The sequence below is a fragment of the Pipistrellus hanaki genome, assembly GCF_964339955.1.
Source record: "Pipistrellus hanaki genome assembly, chromosome: X".
In the NCBI taxonomy this organism is placed as follows: Eukaryota; Metazoa; Chordata; class Mammalia; order Chiroptera; family Vespertilionidae; genus Pipistrellus; species Pipistrellus hanaki.
Window position 1 is genome coordinate 76,732,939 of NC_140524.1, and position 16,842 is coordinate 76,749,780.

Consider the following 16,842-nt stretch of genomic DNA (forward strand, 5'->3'; position numbering starts at 1 on the left):
GAAAAACAGTATGGCTTTTCCTCAAAATTTAAAAAATGGTACTTCCATTTGACCCAGTAATACCCCTTCTAGGAATATATCCCAAGAAAACAGAAACACCAATCACAAAGGATATATGCACCCCTATGTTCATAGCAACACAATTTACAATAGCTAAGCTTTGGAAACAGCCTAGGTGCCCATCAGCAGGTGACTGGATCAGAAAACTATGGTACATCTACACAATGGAATACTATGCTGCTTTAAAAAAAAAACCAAGGAATTCTTACCATTTGCAGCAACCTGGATGGAACTGGATGGCATTAAGCTAAGTGAAATACGCCAGTCAATGAAAGAAAAATACCACATGATCTCACTCATTTATGGATAATAAAGATCATTATAACCTGATGAACAAAAAGAGATACAGAGGCAGAGATGCATCAAACAGGCTGTAAAATTACAGTGGGAAGGCTGGGGAGGGTTTGGGGCTGGAGTTAAGAGATCAACTGAAGGTCTTGTATGCAAGCATATAACAATAACCAATGGATGCAAGACACTGGGGGGGAGAGGGGGGAGTGGTGAGGTGAGGGCATGTGCCAGGGGATAGGGGAGGCCGGGGGAAAGTCAGTGGGGAAAATAAGGAGACATATTTTTCTAATACTTTAAACAATAAAAAATAAAGAAATATACACTTTAAATCTATGATACTATTAATCATTGTCACCCCAATAAATTTAATAAAAATTTTTTAAAATCCCTTAATGCTGGGAATTTAGTTTCTTTCCAATTCTTCAATAATATAAAAAGCAATGTAATAAAGATACTGGAACATGCAACTTCACACTTTCCTTTTTATTTCTAGTCAACATCTGTCACCACACACAGATATAACTGTTTTCTTGTGAGGAGAACTATTAAGATCTATTCTTTTAACATTCATATATACAATACAGAATTATTAGCTATAGTCACCATGTTGTACATAAGGACCCCAGGACTTAATTATTTTATAACCAGAAGTTTATATACTTTGGCCATTTTCTCTCTTTCCACTCATCTCCCATCCCCCCCATCTGGATACCACCACCCACTTCTTTATCCATGAGTTGTTTTTAAGATTACACATAAGATCACATGTATCTGCCTTTCTCTGTTTGATTTATTTTTAGTTAGCATAATACCCTCAAAGTCTGTACACACTATTGCAAATGGAAGGATTTCCTTCTTTTTATGCCTTTTTATTGTTGATTTTGCTTTGATCCTTTTAGTATAAAGTACACCATAGCCATGAGTACAACTATTTGCAGTTCAACCTCCCAGCAAATACACAAACACAATACACATTAATACTATACGCTACTTAGATGTAAAACTTCAGAGACTATAGAAATTAAAATGAACCAAAAAATATTAAATTTTGTTCTTACATATAGGTTTTATACTTCTAAGAGTAGTTTGGGCTACAAACCAAAGAACAACCTTTAGACGGAGGTTTCAAAACAGTTATACTCTGTATGTGAGCCACACTTGAACATGTAAGTAGTAAAAACAAAAAGGAGCAATTATTAACTATGTCAGACAATAAATAATTTATTTAAATATATATTTGGTTTAGAATGCCAAATCCAGAAATCTTTCTTTTTTTAACTTTATTGTTGAAAGTATTCCAAATGCCCCCCACTTCTTCCCTCTCTCTCCCCCACCACCCAATTCCTCCCTGCCCCAGGAATTCTTCAGTCTGTTCCATGTTTCCATGTCTCTGGTTCTATTTTATTTATCAGTTTATTGTGTTCATTAGATCCCACATATAAGTGAGATCACGTGATATTTGTCTTTCTCTAAGCCAGTAATCTTTCTTCAATGTAAATTGAAATATTCACTCTTGCACGATTAATTGTGCTATCATGAATTTTAAAGAGATAAAAATAAAAGTAGCTTACCTTTTTAATCTTCGCCTTTTCAGACTTTTCTTCTTTATCACATTTCTTGGCATTTCTATTAAGTTCTTTTGCAGCAAACTTCAAGTTAAATAGGTGTTCTATAAATAAATGTTAAGGCTATTCCAAAAAAGTCATTTCCCAATAACTAACTGCAAATGAGATGTTAAATTTATAAAAATTATCAGATAAAATTATGTTATTTAAACCAACTATTCGCAAAGTATTAGAGGAAACAGAAAAACTTTTATCTATTACACTTTTTTTATTTAAAAATTTAATTACAAAGATGGATGCCAATGGGAAGGCAGGCTGCAAGACAGTGCGTGAATGAGAGTGAAAGGAGAGTGCATGGAAGTGCGGGAGTGTCTGTATTTCTGAGTGAGGGACAGCTATATTCCATAGGACTGTTGGGGACTGGCAGACAGATGTCGTACAAATATCTTTACAGACATAGCTCGCAAGCAATGGAGACTAAGGAGAAAATATACAAATGGGACTACATCAAAATAAAAAGTTATATTATGTAGGGGGCCCCTGGAAAATACCTGGACATTCTTTAGATCAGAGGTTCCCAAACTTGTTTGTGCCGTAGACCCCTTGCCATGTTTTTCGGTTTTGGGTAGACCCCCTACTTACCTGATATTGATTTTTTTGTAAATTTCTAACTGTAGTGAAGTTTAGTGTTAAAAACTTGAAATAAAAACATGTTAAGTTTTATACATTTATTTATTGAATTTAAATTAAAACTACTCAAAATAAAATTTTGTATCTGTTATATAAAATATACGTAACATAAAATTTAATAAAAAATAATGTACCTACTTTTCTCCGGCATTCTCAAACAAAATAACACTGATTCACTATAATTTGTATGATAAACTACCAGTTTATATTTTTTTAAATGTTTTCTCAGCACTTTCCTATTCAAGATTCAGGAAACGAATGAACATATTTTTCTCACATTCATATTTATAGAGTGACGAATTGAACAAGTCGGTGCAAGTTCGCGAAGCTTTGAGACAAAAATTGGCAAGAATGTTTACTGCGCGTATGCTTGTAACAAGATGATACTGGTATATCATTATGTGCAGGTTTTTATCCTACAACTTACACAATTTTATAAACATATAATAAATTTTTTACTTCATAGGTACTTTTATAAATAATTTATATGTTTTTATATTATAAGATAATATGATGTAAGTAAATAGGTACTATCAGTGTATGTTGAGATCCACTATCGTGGACCCCCATTTTCATTTCATGGACCCCCAAATTTTTTTTCCCCGCTGAGGTAGACCCCTTGCAGGTTGTCATAGACCCCTGGGGGTCGATATAGACCACTTTGGGAATCACTGCTTTAGATTGTTGTTGACTGAGCCTAGGATGTTGACAGAATCGTGTCAGTTACCTTCCTGCCCTGGGAGAGCAGAGATGTTCTTAGTTCCTGGCTTGTCAGGCAGAAAGGAGTGGATGGGACCTGGCCCCTCCCAGGCTCCTTGTTTTTCCTGTGAAAACCCCCCCTTTGTGTATTGGAGAATGGAGAATAAATAGTGTGCTGTGGGGCTCAGGGTTGTCAGTATCCCCAGCAGAGGAGGTCTGCGACCCACCTGGGGCCCAGCTTAAACCTATTTCTGCATCGACTCCCTTCATTTCTTTATTTCTCAATCCCTGGCTGCCTCTACGAAGAACCAGTTTCCTCTCTCTTTCCGTGCTGGCCACGGAGAAGGGAGATCCCCGGCCGTGTCAGGCCCCTGCAATATTAGTTATATTAGAAAGCCACTGTTTTCAAAACTGCTTGGTACTGACACAAGAACAGACATATAGACCAGTGGAACAGAACAGAGAACCCAGAAATTGGCCCACGCCATTACGCTCAATTAATATTTCACAAAGGAGTCAAGAGCTTACAATGGAGTCAAGACAGATTCTTCAATGAATGGTGCTGAGAAAACTGGACAAGTACGTGCAAAAAGAAAGAAACTAGACCACCAAGTTACGCCATACACAAAAAAAGACTCAAAATGGATAAAGTTGTTAAACGTAAGATGAGAAACCATAAAATCTTAGAAGAATCCATAGGCAGCAAAATATTAGATATAGATCATAGCAATATATTTTCCAATACAGCTCCTAGGGCAATGGAAACTAAGGAGAAAATAAACAAATGGCACTTTATCAAAACAAAAAGCTGCACAGCAAAAGAAACCATCAGCAAAACAACACGATCTATTGTTGTATCAGATCAGGCCCTAATCTCCTAAATTTATAGGGAACTCATAACAAAAGGAAGATAAACAATCCAATCAAAAAATGGGCAAAGGACTTAAATAGATACTTTTCAAATGTGGACATACAGAAGGCCAAGAGACATATGAAAACCTACTCAAAGTCACTAACCATCCCACAGATGCAAATCAAAATGACAATAAGGTACCAGAATAGCTATCATCAACAAATCCACAAAAGGTAAGTGCTGGCATGAATGTGGAGAAAAAGGAACCCTCATGCACTGCTGGTGGGAATGCAGACCAGTGCAGCCATTGTGGAAAACAGTATGGAGTTTCCTGAAAAAGTGAATAATGGACTCCCATTTGACCCAGTAATCCCACTTCTAGGAATATATCCCAAGAAACAAGAAACACAAATCAGAAAGGACATATGCACCCCTACGTTTATAGCAGTACAATTTACTATAGCTAAGATAACTGCCCATCGGCAGATGAGTAGATTATAAAACTGTGGCACATTACACAATGGAATACTACACTGCTATATAAAAAAAAAAAAAGACGCCTTATCATTTGCAATAGAATGGATGAACCTGGAGACCTTCATGCTAAGTGAAATAAGCCAGTCAGAGAAAGATAAACATCAAATGATCTCACTCATTTGTGGAATATAATCCACAACATAAACTGATTAACAAAAATAGATACAGAGACAGAGAAGCATGTAACACACCATCAATCTTCAGAAGGAAGGCAGGGGAGAGGTTTATATGTAAGAGATCAACCAAAGGACTTGTATGCATGCATATAAGCATAAGCAAGGAATGCACATCCTAGGAGATGAGGGCACAAGCTGGAGGGTGGAGATGGCCAGGGAGAGGTCAATAGGGGGAAAAGAAAACATACGTAATACTATATGTAATACTTTAAACAATAAAGAAAGAATCTTTTTTAAAAATTGATACAGCCCTAGCCAGTTAGTTCAGTGGTTAGAGCATCAGCCTGGCCTCAGAGGGGTTGTAGGGTTTTTTGTTTGTTTGTTTGTTTTGTTTTAGCCAAAGCCGGTTTGGCTCAGTGGTAAAGCGTCGGTCTGCGGACTGAAGGGTCCCGGGTTCGATTCCGGTCAGGGGTATGTACTTTGGTTGCGGGTGCATCCCCGGTGGGGGGTGTGCAGGAGGCAGCTGGTCGATGTTGCTCTCTCATTGACATTTCTAGCTCTCTATCTCTCTCTCTTCCTCTCTGTAAAAAATCAATAAAATATATATTTTTTTAAAAAATTGATACAGCCCTAGCCAGTTAGTTCAGTGGTTAGAGCATCAGCCTGGCCTCAGAGGGTTTGTAGGTTTTTTTTTTTGTTTGTTTGTTTTGTTTTATTTTATTGATTTTTCACAGAGAGGAAGAGAGAGGGATGGAGAGTTAGAAACATCGATGAGAGAGAATCATCGACCAGCTGCCTCTTGCACACCCCCTACTGGGGATGCGCCCACAACCAATGTACATGCCCTTGACCGGAATCGAACCTGGGACCCTTCAGTCCGCAGGCCGATGCTCTATCCACTGAGCCAAACCGGTGCCGGCGTGGGGTTGTAGTTTTGATTCCCAGTCAAGGGCACATACCTGGGTTGCCAGTTCAAACCACATCCCCAGTTAGGGTGTTTGCGAGAGGCAACCAATTAATGTGTATCTCCCACAATGATGTTTCTTTTTCTTTCTCTCTGTCCTCCCTCCCTTCTACTCTCTAAAAATCAATGAAAAAAATATCCTCAGTTGAGGATTTAAAAAAAAAAAACACAATAAATGGTATATTTACAAGTTGTTTAAATAATTCTAAATGTCTGTGTACCTCTACATAGCCTCAAAGTATCTTTGTGCATACATATATAAAACCGACAGCCCACCCAGTATGAGTCCAGTGTTATGAGCATTGACCCAGGAACCAAAAGGTCACTGGTTCAATTCCCATTGAGCACATGCCCAGGCTATGGGTTCAATTCCCAGTAGTAGAGTGTGTGTAGGAGGCAGCAGATCGATGATGTTTTTCTCTCGTTGATGTTTCTATCTACCCCTCTACCTTCCTCTCAAAAAATCAATAAAAAAAGGAAAAAAACTGACAAAGCGAAAATGATCACTAATAAAAGACTAATATTCAAATTGTCCCCTTGGCCAGGAGTTCGACCAGCAGGCAGGCCGGCCAACCGAGGATCTGGCTCCAATGCTCAGATTAGAATCCCTTGAAGAAACAGATGTCGGCTATAGATATTTCCTGCAGGAAAAAGGCACATAGTAATAAAAAATTTTGCATACAATTTCAAGGAGTTTAGTACATCCACACATGGGATCAAGTATTCATCTAAGTTAGTATGTACTACCTTATATCGCTATTCACCCACCTTCTCTCTGCCTCCACCCCAAGTGTGTCCTGGCTCAGTTAGATCAAAAGTTGCTCAGAGTTGGGAATGGGTCTTATAATCCTCTGTATCAACAGCTACATTGCTCAGCCTGCAGAAGAGGCTCAATATATATTCATAATTAATGCTTAAAACCTGTTAACCGGGGAGTTCCCTTTTTAATTACGCAACCTGTAATGGGTGCGTACTCTTTCATTAGGACGTGTCGGTACGTCACGCCCGGAGGACGTAATTTCATATTATTACTATTTTATTTATTTATACTTAGTTAAAATAAATGATATGTATATTTTTTCATTTATTTATATATAAAGCACAAAGGAAAATACAAAATTACAAAAAAATAGAAAAGAATACCAACAAAAAAATGAAAACATCGAATTAAAAAATTATAAATTTTACAAACAATTATAAAGATTACAAAAAATATATACCGTCCCTCTCAGGGCACAACATATATTTCCAGGACGTACTCATATGTCCTACCCGTTCCTGATATTGTTTACGTTTGACATATTTATACGTCCCGCTGGGTTAACAGGTTAACAGAAGATCATTTACCCACTTTTCATCCAAGTTCTGTGCAAGGCAATGAGGATTCAAAGACTAAATCAGGACCATGTCCCTCAAGGAACTCAATTTAATGTAAGAGATAGATAAGCAAGCATCTGATTACAATAGTGGGAAAATGGCTCCAATGGAAGGGAAAACATGGGAAAAGAACCACAGAGTAGGAACTGGCGCTCTCAGATTTCTAGTTTGTTGGAGATGGTGGATTAGATTAGAAAGATGACATGGAAAGCTTCCTGAAAATGAAGCATACTTGATCCAACAAAATGCCAAAAGAAGGGTAATAGCAGAGGGAAGCAAAAAACAAACAAACAAAAACACAAAAAAACATAAAATAAGAGCATGGAGTAGGGGAGTAGGAAAGCACCCTTAATTATTCCTCTTTATTGTATAATTCCTATAGTTAATCAACACTACTCCTGAAACACACTGTATTAACACCACACACACATTGCTATCAATTATATACTTGTAAAACACCTATATTAACATGTTACAACAAATAAATTTGATCATTCCATTGATTTTTTTAAAGTGAGATTTGATCTAATCCACCATGAGAAATTCAGTGTGTTTTAACTGTCCAAATACAGAAGTCACAATTATATCATGCTAATTCCACTGTTAGCACATTTAATCTTTTTATATGCTGTAAATCTTCTTATATGCTGCATTAAATATAGGCAACAAATAAATATTACCCAAGTTTCAGTTCAAGTCAGTTATTTATGAAAGACTGGTCTGAGTCAATATGAACTTTCCTCCTCTATACTACAAGAAAAAGGTCTAGAAATCTACAAAATGGAACCAAGAGAAGTAACCATTGACAGATGATATGAGTCAAGTTATACCTCCTCACTTCTGACAGACTGAAGGGTAGCTAATAGTTCATTTTTAAGGTATAAATTATTGATAACAGTACCATTAATTTTAATTATGGTAAGACATACATATAGTTCAGCAAAAGAATTAGTAACCAATTATCTTGTTATTGGAAATCACAAAGGGCAGACTTAGATAGAGAAAAATTAATTTGCATTAGAATAGAAAAAGCAATTTTAGAGCTATTATCTCAAATCCTTCCAAAAGTTCTGGGGAGATAGCAATTAGTACTCTATTTCTTAATATTTAACAGCATGTTCAAAACTTTATGATTTAGTATGCCCTTCCATTTCACTTTATCTTCATAACAGCCTTATAAGGTTGACAGGTTGGTTAGTATCTTTACAGATGAGACAACTTTGCCTGAAGAGGCTATGACTCCCTCTAATTCATATGATTCTTACTCGGCAACACTGGGATTAGAAACTGATCTTCTGACTTAGTCCAGTGGTCTTTCCTTTAGGATACTGCTTTAAAATATTATTTAATAGGGCTACCCTTTCATAAATTATATCCTTTAAAGTGCAGTGATAACTGGGCCTTTTAGTCATCTACTCTGTTCATAAAATGACCTATTCTGCACCTTCACACACTTTATTCTTGGTTTGTTTTGGACAGTTCAGCCTAGAATGTGTTATCAATATTCCCAGTATGACTTATATAATGTAATCCTCTCACCAAAAGTCTTTCTATACGTATTTCAGACTTACAAACTAATGAAGGCAAAGAGCTTTAAAATGAGCTATCAGCCCTGACCGGTTGGGCATGTACCTTGGTTGCGGGCACATCCCCAGTAGGAGGTGTGCAGGAGGCAGCTGGTTGATGTTTCTCTCTCATCGATGTTTCTAACTCTGTATCCCTTTCCCTTCCTCCCTGTAAAAAAATCAATAAAATATATATTTTTAAAAATTTTTAATGAGCTATCAAATACTATTATCTACATTTTGTCACTTTGCCAAGTTTCATTCAATGGCAAGATACCAACTTACTCTACTTTCTATAATGCCAACTCCTGGAATAAGGGAGGCATTACAGCGAGATGGAAAACCTTTAATGGTACTTCAGTTGTGAAAAGCAATTTTATCCTTCTTCAATTCAGGGTTTCACACAGCTTGGTTCCTAATCCCCTTGCTTCAGTGGGAATGCAGGTGCAACTGATGAATTTTTATAGCTTTAGGTAAGGATGAGTTTCCTCACATGCTAAATCAGATTACTAACACACGCATTCAACTGACTTTGAAGGGGTGATATTAAACACTTTATCTTGTTATTAGTCACCTCCATCCAGGAAAAAAAAAAAAAAAAGTTCCACAGAAGCTACTGCATTCAAAACCTATACCTTCGCTCCAAACCTCTGGCAAACTCCTGCAGCCCGTCTCCACACCATCCTCGGATTTATTTCTAAGAGGTGGCTAGTTCCACTGAAAGAACAGGTGACAGAACGAGGGAGGATTCAAGCTCAAGAATCTTCTCAAACCAGTCCAGTGACTGAGTTCCGAATCCCCTGTTTGTAGGATGGCCACGACTACCAGAAGACAATAACAAAATAAACAATAAACAAAAACACACACACACACACACACAAAAAAAAGCTGTCGGCGCTACTTTACCCTTCCACAACTAGAGCTAAAAGATCAAGCCGCCGCGGAGCTCTTCCCTGAGCTCCAGCCCCCGCCCTCTCCCCGCTCCCCTCTACCCCCTCCCCCCGCACACCCCCGCCTTTTCTTTCCCTAAAGCCCTAGCAACAGCTTATCGGACGAGAAAGGATACTCTCCATGTTCGACATAGTCCCACGACTTTTCTTAGGAGACGACAGGCCGGGAGACGGCACGGATTTGATGAGAAGACTCAGAATTCCATCCAGGTCTAGCCCAGCGGGGCGGGCCAGGCATTCAGACTGGAGCTCCCACTTCCGGTTTCGGCGCAACGCCCACCGGGAGGCGGAGCTGTCAGCGCTTGGGGGCGGAGCTGTCAGCGCTTGGGGGCGGAGCTAGGGTTACGCCAAAATGGCTGCCAAGGAGCCACCGGCTGAGGTGTTTAGGGTGGGCTGCAGGCGCTGGGGGGCGTGAGAACGCCAGGCCGAGCGGTTACGCCCCTCCCCCTCTGCTACCTGAGACATACGGGTTCCTAACGGTTTTCCCGCCCGATCCGCCAGCCTCGTTCCGAGAGCTTCCTACGCTCGCTCGCGTCCCACCTCTTCCCTCAGATTTCTTACTATCTTTGACCCCTCAGTTCTGTTCTCAGAGCTTAAAACTTACGGATGAAGGAAAAAGGTATAGGGCTTTTAAGTACTTGGTTGTTTTTTAAAAAAAAAAAATAGCTATAATCATACGAAATAAGAACTTAAGGGATAAGCGGGGTTGGCCGGTTGGAAATGGGATGTTCCGTCAGTTGAAGTTTTAGAAAGGATCGCGATCCTTAAACTTTTAGGGCAGGACAAGGTAAGCTTAGTTTAAAGAGGTAAAGTTTCTGTGAGAAATCTATCGTAACAAAATGATTATTCTTTTTTTACAATAGATGGTGTAAAATATGAAAATTACTAAATATCTCTAAACTGTAGTTGGTGAAGAGGTTAATCGAAATACGAAATAGCGGTTGGTAGTTTGTATGTGACTTATTAAAACAACCAAATATAATTTATAAGACGCCTTATATGGAGGAAGGGGATCGTCGGCGCTGGTGTCACTGTATTTCGGAATTGTTGGAAAGTCCAAGGAAGAGCTAAGAGATATTACTTTGGGGAAAATAGCTAGGATAATTATTCTCTTACTGAGGGATTTTATAAATTTGGCTTTAAAAGTTTCCTAATCTTTAAAATTTCAATATGTGGGGACAATAATGAGTACATAGTGGGATGAGCTTCTTTTTATCTTTAGGAAAGTTTCCTATTGAATCAAAGTGGCTCCAAAAGCTGCTGTTTTACTTTTCTGTTAATTATCGGTAGGCTTCAGACTGTTTCCTAATTACAAACCCTTGGTGCTGGAAAAACAAACCATTTTTAATATTAGGTTAATCTGGAAACCACTTCCATAGGAGAAACAGTATAAATATTGTTTTTATTTTTTATCTCTCTCTGTGTGTGTGAATGGGTATTTGAGAAGTAACATATATTTCCCAAGGGACAGACAAAATTTGGTAGATTTAATTGCTTCATCACTTTCCACGCTAACCAATGTATTTCACCATTTGAGAACTATTTCGGGGATAAAGGTTAAAAAATGTTTTTTATAAGTTATTCCCTAGGAGCCTAATATTTATTAACACAGTTCTTTGAATAAATACACATATAGACCAGAACAATCCACTAAAGCTTAAGCATTTCCAGGTTTTATGTAAATATTTTGTTGTTATAATTAGGTAACCATAAACAAGTCTTTTAAAAAATATTTTAAAGTGTTTTTGAATATTGTTGAATTTCTTAAGAGATGTTTCCTTGGGGATAGGATTAGGTTTTTAGTAAAACCAAGATCTGAAGATATTTGTTCAGTTAGGAAATTTGTTATTTATGCCCATCTTAAGTGAAAAAAAATATATACATAGCCTTTATCTTAAAAGATTAAGAAGTTTTAATTTATGAGTTCTGAACTAATTTTGAATTCAAAAAGTGCTTTAATTTTTATTGGATATCTTATTTCTAAAAGTTAGATTTATTTCTTTTAAATATATTTTATTGATTTTTTACAGAGAGGAAGAGAGATGGATAGAGAGTTAGAAACACTGATGAGAGAGAATCATTGATCAGCTGCCTCTTGCACACCTCCTCCTGGGGATGTGCCCGCAACCAAGGTACATGCCCCTGACCGGAATCGAACCTGGGACCAGTCCGCAGACCGACGCTCTACCACTGAGCCAAACCGGTTTCAGTTAAAAGATTTAGATTTTTATCTTAGGCATAGTAATAAAACTAAAATATATGTATATTCTTTTGTAGCTGCTGCTGTTGAAAACAATGAATTGAAATTTATTAAAATCATAACGTTTTATTACAAGAAAGTATAAAAGGAAAGACATTAAATTTTGCTTTGTTAAATATTGAAAACCTACAAAATAATATTTGCAAATCACGAGTACAGAATAAATAAATGCAATACAGCAATCACCTGTGATCTGTCACCCAATTTAAGAAAAGAAAATGAGCATTCCCTTTAAATTTCATTGTGTAACTCTTTTCCTAATCATATTATTTTCCTTCCCTCTTTATAATTTTCCTCTTTTTGTTTGTTTTACCATATTATTTGCATCCCTAAATATTATATTATTTAGTGTTGCATGTTTTGTGAACTTTGTGCAAATGAAATCATATTGCTTTTTCTTCTTGTAACTCATGATGCTCTTTATCTGTGTTGTTACATATAACCATAGTTCATTAATTTTCACTGCTCTAAAGTATCCCACTGTATGAATATTTCATAATTTATTCATCCATTCCCCATTCTCCAACCCATCCATTTGTGTTGTTCCAGGTAAATATAGTCTCTGAGAATATATTGTTATTATATTTTCTGATTACACATTTAGTTCTATAGCATTAGCCTCTTAAACAGGTTAGGATGAAATCTGGAAATTTATTCAAATTTCTCATTGTTTTGGGTTATCTTGGATCTTAGCTTTGTTTCTTCCACTCTATCAGATTTAGTAATAATTCCTAAGCTATCTCACCTAACAGGCAACTACTTTCTTCTTTCACCTTTATAACAGGGCTATAATGATAAAGACGATAGATATAGGACCTCCCAAATTGTTATTTGGGACTTAGCTAACTCTAAACATGAAGGTTTAACTGAAGAAACATTAGTCACATATTGATAACCTCAGAGCACCTATGGATACTTACAAATATGTGCTTTAAAATACTTGTGAAGTTTTACTGGGATAAATGAGATGTAAAGAACCAATGCAGTATCTTAACTCGGCAACTAGTAAATATGCTAATGTTTGGCATGAATGAAGTTAATGTGGTAAAATATAATAATCCCCCCCCCAGGAAATTGAGTTATTTGCATGATTAGTGATTCTTAGTTCTCTAAATAATTTGCAATCAACTGTATTACACATAATGAGCATTGTTTTTTTTAATTAAAAACAATTATAAAATAATTGCCATTGAAATATAAATTATTTAATTTTTAATTTTAATTTGGGTCGTTTTATGACAATACAAGATTTGTGTTACTTTTTTGCAAATTATTTCAAGATGATTAGAAAATTAAATTGTATGTAGCAGTGAAACTTTCATTGATGTAGGAAGGAGCACACCAGAAACGCAAATGATGTAGTATTATATACTATTTGTCAAGTTGTTAAAAATAGACATGGGTTGCCTTGCTTCTATAGATTCTGATAGCATAAGTTTGGAATTGACCCCAGAAGTCTATATATTACCTCTGTTTGTGTAATAGAAATGAACATTCTAATAGAGAGTAATATAAATCCTATATTGCCTAATGTAGCTCAATTTGGATGGAATTTCATAGTTTACTAAATACTTCCTGTACTTGAAGTAACCTGAGGCAGCCTGGGTAGGCTTTATCCTCCTTTTCCAACTTAAAAAAAAGGGGGGAAAATAAAGTACAGATAAATAATATTTGCTCAGGCAAGTTTTGAGGAAATGGAATCTACGGTATATTCAATTCAGACCTCCTTGATTCCTTATCCAGTACTTTTAAATGTATATAGCAGATTGGCAAAGAAGAATCATAAATAAGGCCACTTCTGCTTCTTTTTTTTTTTTACAAGAATTTGAATTTTTTTATTCCTAGTCTAAAAATCATTTAATTTTCATCTGTACATGCATTAGTTTTTTATTGCTGTATAACAAATTACCATAAACCTTGTGGCTTAAAATAACCCATGTTTGTTATAGCACCATTTCCACAAGTTAGGAGTTTCGGCTCAGCTTAGCTAGGTCCTCTGCTCAGGGTCTCATAAGGCAGCAATCTGGGAGTCAGCTGGGCTGCATTCTCCTCTGGAGCTTGAGTGCTGCTCCCAAGGTCATTCAGGTCGTTGGTAGAACTGAGTTCCTTGCAGCTGTAGGTCTGAGGCTGCCCTTCTTCAAATGCCAGGGGCTAGGCGGTTCTCAAAATGGCATTTGCTTCTTGATGACCATTGTGAGAGTGCTTAAATTCAGGAAGGTTCCAAATCCCATTTTATGAGACTCTATCTGATTAAAGTCTGACCTTTGAAAAAACCCACTCTTTCTTCTGTGTGTTCCTCCTTTATTGTTTGTTTTTTTTTAAAATATATTTTTATTGATTTCAGAGAGAAAGGGGGGGGAGAGGGAGAGAAGGAGAGAGGGAGAGAGGGAGAGAGGGAGAGAGGGAGAGAGGGAGAGAGAGAGAGAGAGAGAGAGAGAGAGAGAGAGAGAGAGAGAGAAGAGAGAAGAGAGAAGAGAGGGAGGGAGAGAGGGAGAGAGGGAGAGAGAGGAGAGAGGGAGAGAGAGGAGAGAGGGAGAGAGAGGAAAGAGGGAGAGAGGGATAGAGAAACATCAAGATGAGAGAGAATCATTGATCAACTGCCTCCTGCATGCCCCACACCAGGGATCAAGCCTGCAACCAGGCATGTGCCCCGAGACCAGGAATCGACCAGGAATCCAACTGTGATCTCCTGGTTCAAAAGTGGACACCCAACTACTGAGCCACACTGGCTGGGCTCTCCTTTATTCTTACACTGCTATCACACCCTACACTTCCCTGACAACAGCTGGGTGTCCTACAATTTAACTCAATTCTGGCACTACCTGGAGATAGAATCAGACCCCATAGGTACACTTCTGCTTCTTGCTTTCTATAGTTCAGGTGCCCATCCTATCTAATAAAGAGGGAATATGATAATTGACCTTCATGCCTTCACAAAGATGGCAGTGCCCACAGCCACAAGATGGCGGCACCCAGTCCCTTCAGCCCTGCTGGGGTGGCAGGCAGGCTCAGCCGCTCAGCACACCTGCCTCTGGAGTTTCCCAGTCCTCTCAGCCGCCCAGGGCCAGCCCGAGGAGCAGGCAAGCCTCAGATGGCAGCTGCTCAGCCACCCAGGGCTGCCCAAAGCTCAGGAAACTGGGACCAGATGAGGCTTTGTGCTGCCAGCAGTGGCAGCAGCAGAGATGTGATGGTGCGTGGCCTTCCTCTGATCGCCAGATCGCCTCCCGCCCCTGAGGATTCCCAGATTGTGATAGTAGGCAGGCTGGGCTGAGGGACCTCCCACCTCCAGTGCATGAATTTTCATGCACCAGGCCTCTAGTTTACTATAAAAGTAAAAGGAAGAATTTCAGCTGACTAGCATTCTTTCTAGTTTCCATAAGAAAATTCAGTTTCCTAGAAATCCTAAAGTGGTTAAAACTAAAGGTATTTCCTGTCCATTAAGGAAAAATTGTTTCACTAGGCAAGCAGAGAACAACTTTCTGATTTCATTGTTCTGTTTTTTATTTGCTTTGCAAAATGTTCTAGCCTAGAACGCTTCAAGTGGCAGGTGAAAAAGATTGGAGCTGCAGAAGAGGTAAAACTATGAGCTGAGGCAAATAGAAGATGAGGCAGGAACAGATGTTTAAAGACAAGAAGAATGGATTTGAGTGCTTTCTATAGGTGATCAGAAAAATTATTCAATTTATAATTAAAAAGTGAGAAATGAGCACAAGGAGACAAGATCAGAAACTAAATGCAAGATTCAAGTGATTAGGAACATAATTAAAAAATACTCTTAGATACTTAGGAAAAATATATACACATGTTTGCCATTTCTATAATAGTTTCTAAGCTTTCATTGTTATTTTAATAATAAATGGTGATGATTGCTGATTATAATATGTAGTTATCAGCCTCCTCAATGTTATAAGGAAATATTCATTATTTTTAACAAGTTTGATAGCATATTATCTCAATATTACATAATTTTCTGTAGTTTTATAAGAAATTTTAATTTCATGATAAATTTTCTAAATATAAAAAATATAAAGAATAACATATGTCTTCACCTCTACCAAGAATTTACAAAGGTTAATATTTTGTCACGTTTGTGGTTTTTTTTAATATATATATTTTATTGATTTTTTTACAGAGAGGAAGGGAGAGAGATAGCGAGCTAGAAACATCGATGAGAGAAAAACATCGATCAGCTGCCTCCTGCACACCCCCTACCGGGGATGTGGCCGCAACCAATGTACATGCCCTTGACTGGAATCGAACTTGGGACCTTTCAGTCCGCAGACCGATGCTCTACTGCTGAGCCAAACCGGTTTCGGTTTGTCACGTTTATTTTAAGTTCTTCTTAAAATAAATAAAATAATCGGGGAGGGTAGGGAGATCTGAGGAAGATAAGAGATCAACCGAAGGACTTGTATACATGCATATGAGTACAACCAATGGGCACAAAACTCTGGGAAGGGAGGGCATGTATTGGGGGGAAGGGCAATGGTATATGTACAGAGATAATAATTTAATAAAAAAATATATATATATAAATAAATAAAATAATATAGATGAAGTTGAAATCTATTTTGACCATGTTACCCAGCTTTTTTTTTTAATAAATATTTATTGTTCAGATTATTACAGATGTGTTCCTCTCTCCCCCCCTCAATTGCACCCCTCCACCAGGTTCCCACCCCACCCTCTGTCCTTTCCCCATCCCCCATTGTCCTCATCCATAGGTGTGCAGTTTTTGTTCAGTCTCTTCCCACACCCCCACTCCCCTTGTCCCTGAGAATCGTCAGTCCACTCCCCTTCCATACCTCTGATTCTATTATATTCACCAGTTAATATTGTTCATCAGATTTTTTAATTCCCTTGGTTTTTAGTTTCACTTGTTGATAGTTACATATTTGTTGTTCATAATTTTTAT

General features: G+C 37.7%; 1 protein-coding gene across 1 annotated transcript in view; it reads right to left on the reverse strand.

The window, feature by feature from the left end:
- The window catches only part of LOC311614708 (charged multivesicular body protein 1B2), a 36,740-nt gene extending 26,812 nt beyond the window's left edge, over positions 1-9,928 (reverse strand). Inside the window, exons 1-2 of the mRNA XM_084869807.1 lie at positions 9,784-9,928; positions 1,923-2,020 (exon numbers count right to left, since the gene is read on the reverse strand). Coding sequence (XP_084725933.1) covers positions 1,923-2,020; positions 9,784-9,799 — 114 coding nt within the window. The 5' untranslated portion in view covers positions 9,800-9,928. The remainder of the gene's footprint in view (positions 1-1,922; positions 2,021-9,783) is intronic.
- Between the last annotated feature and the right edge of the window lie 6,914 nt (positions 9,929-16,842).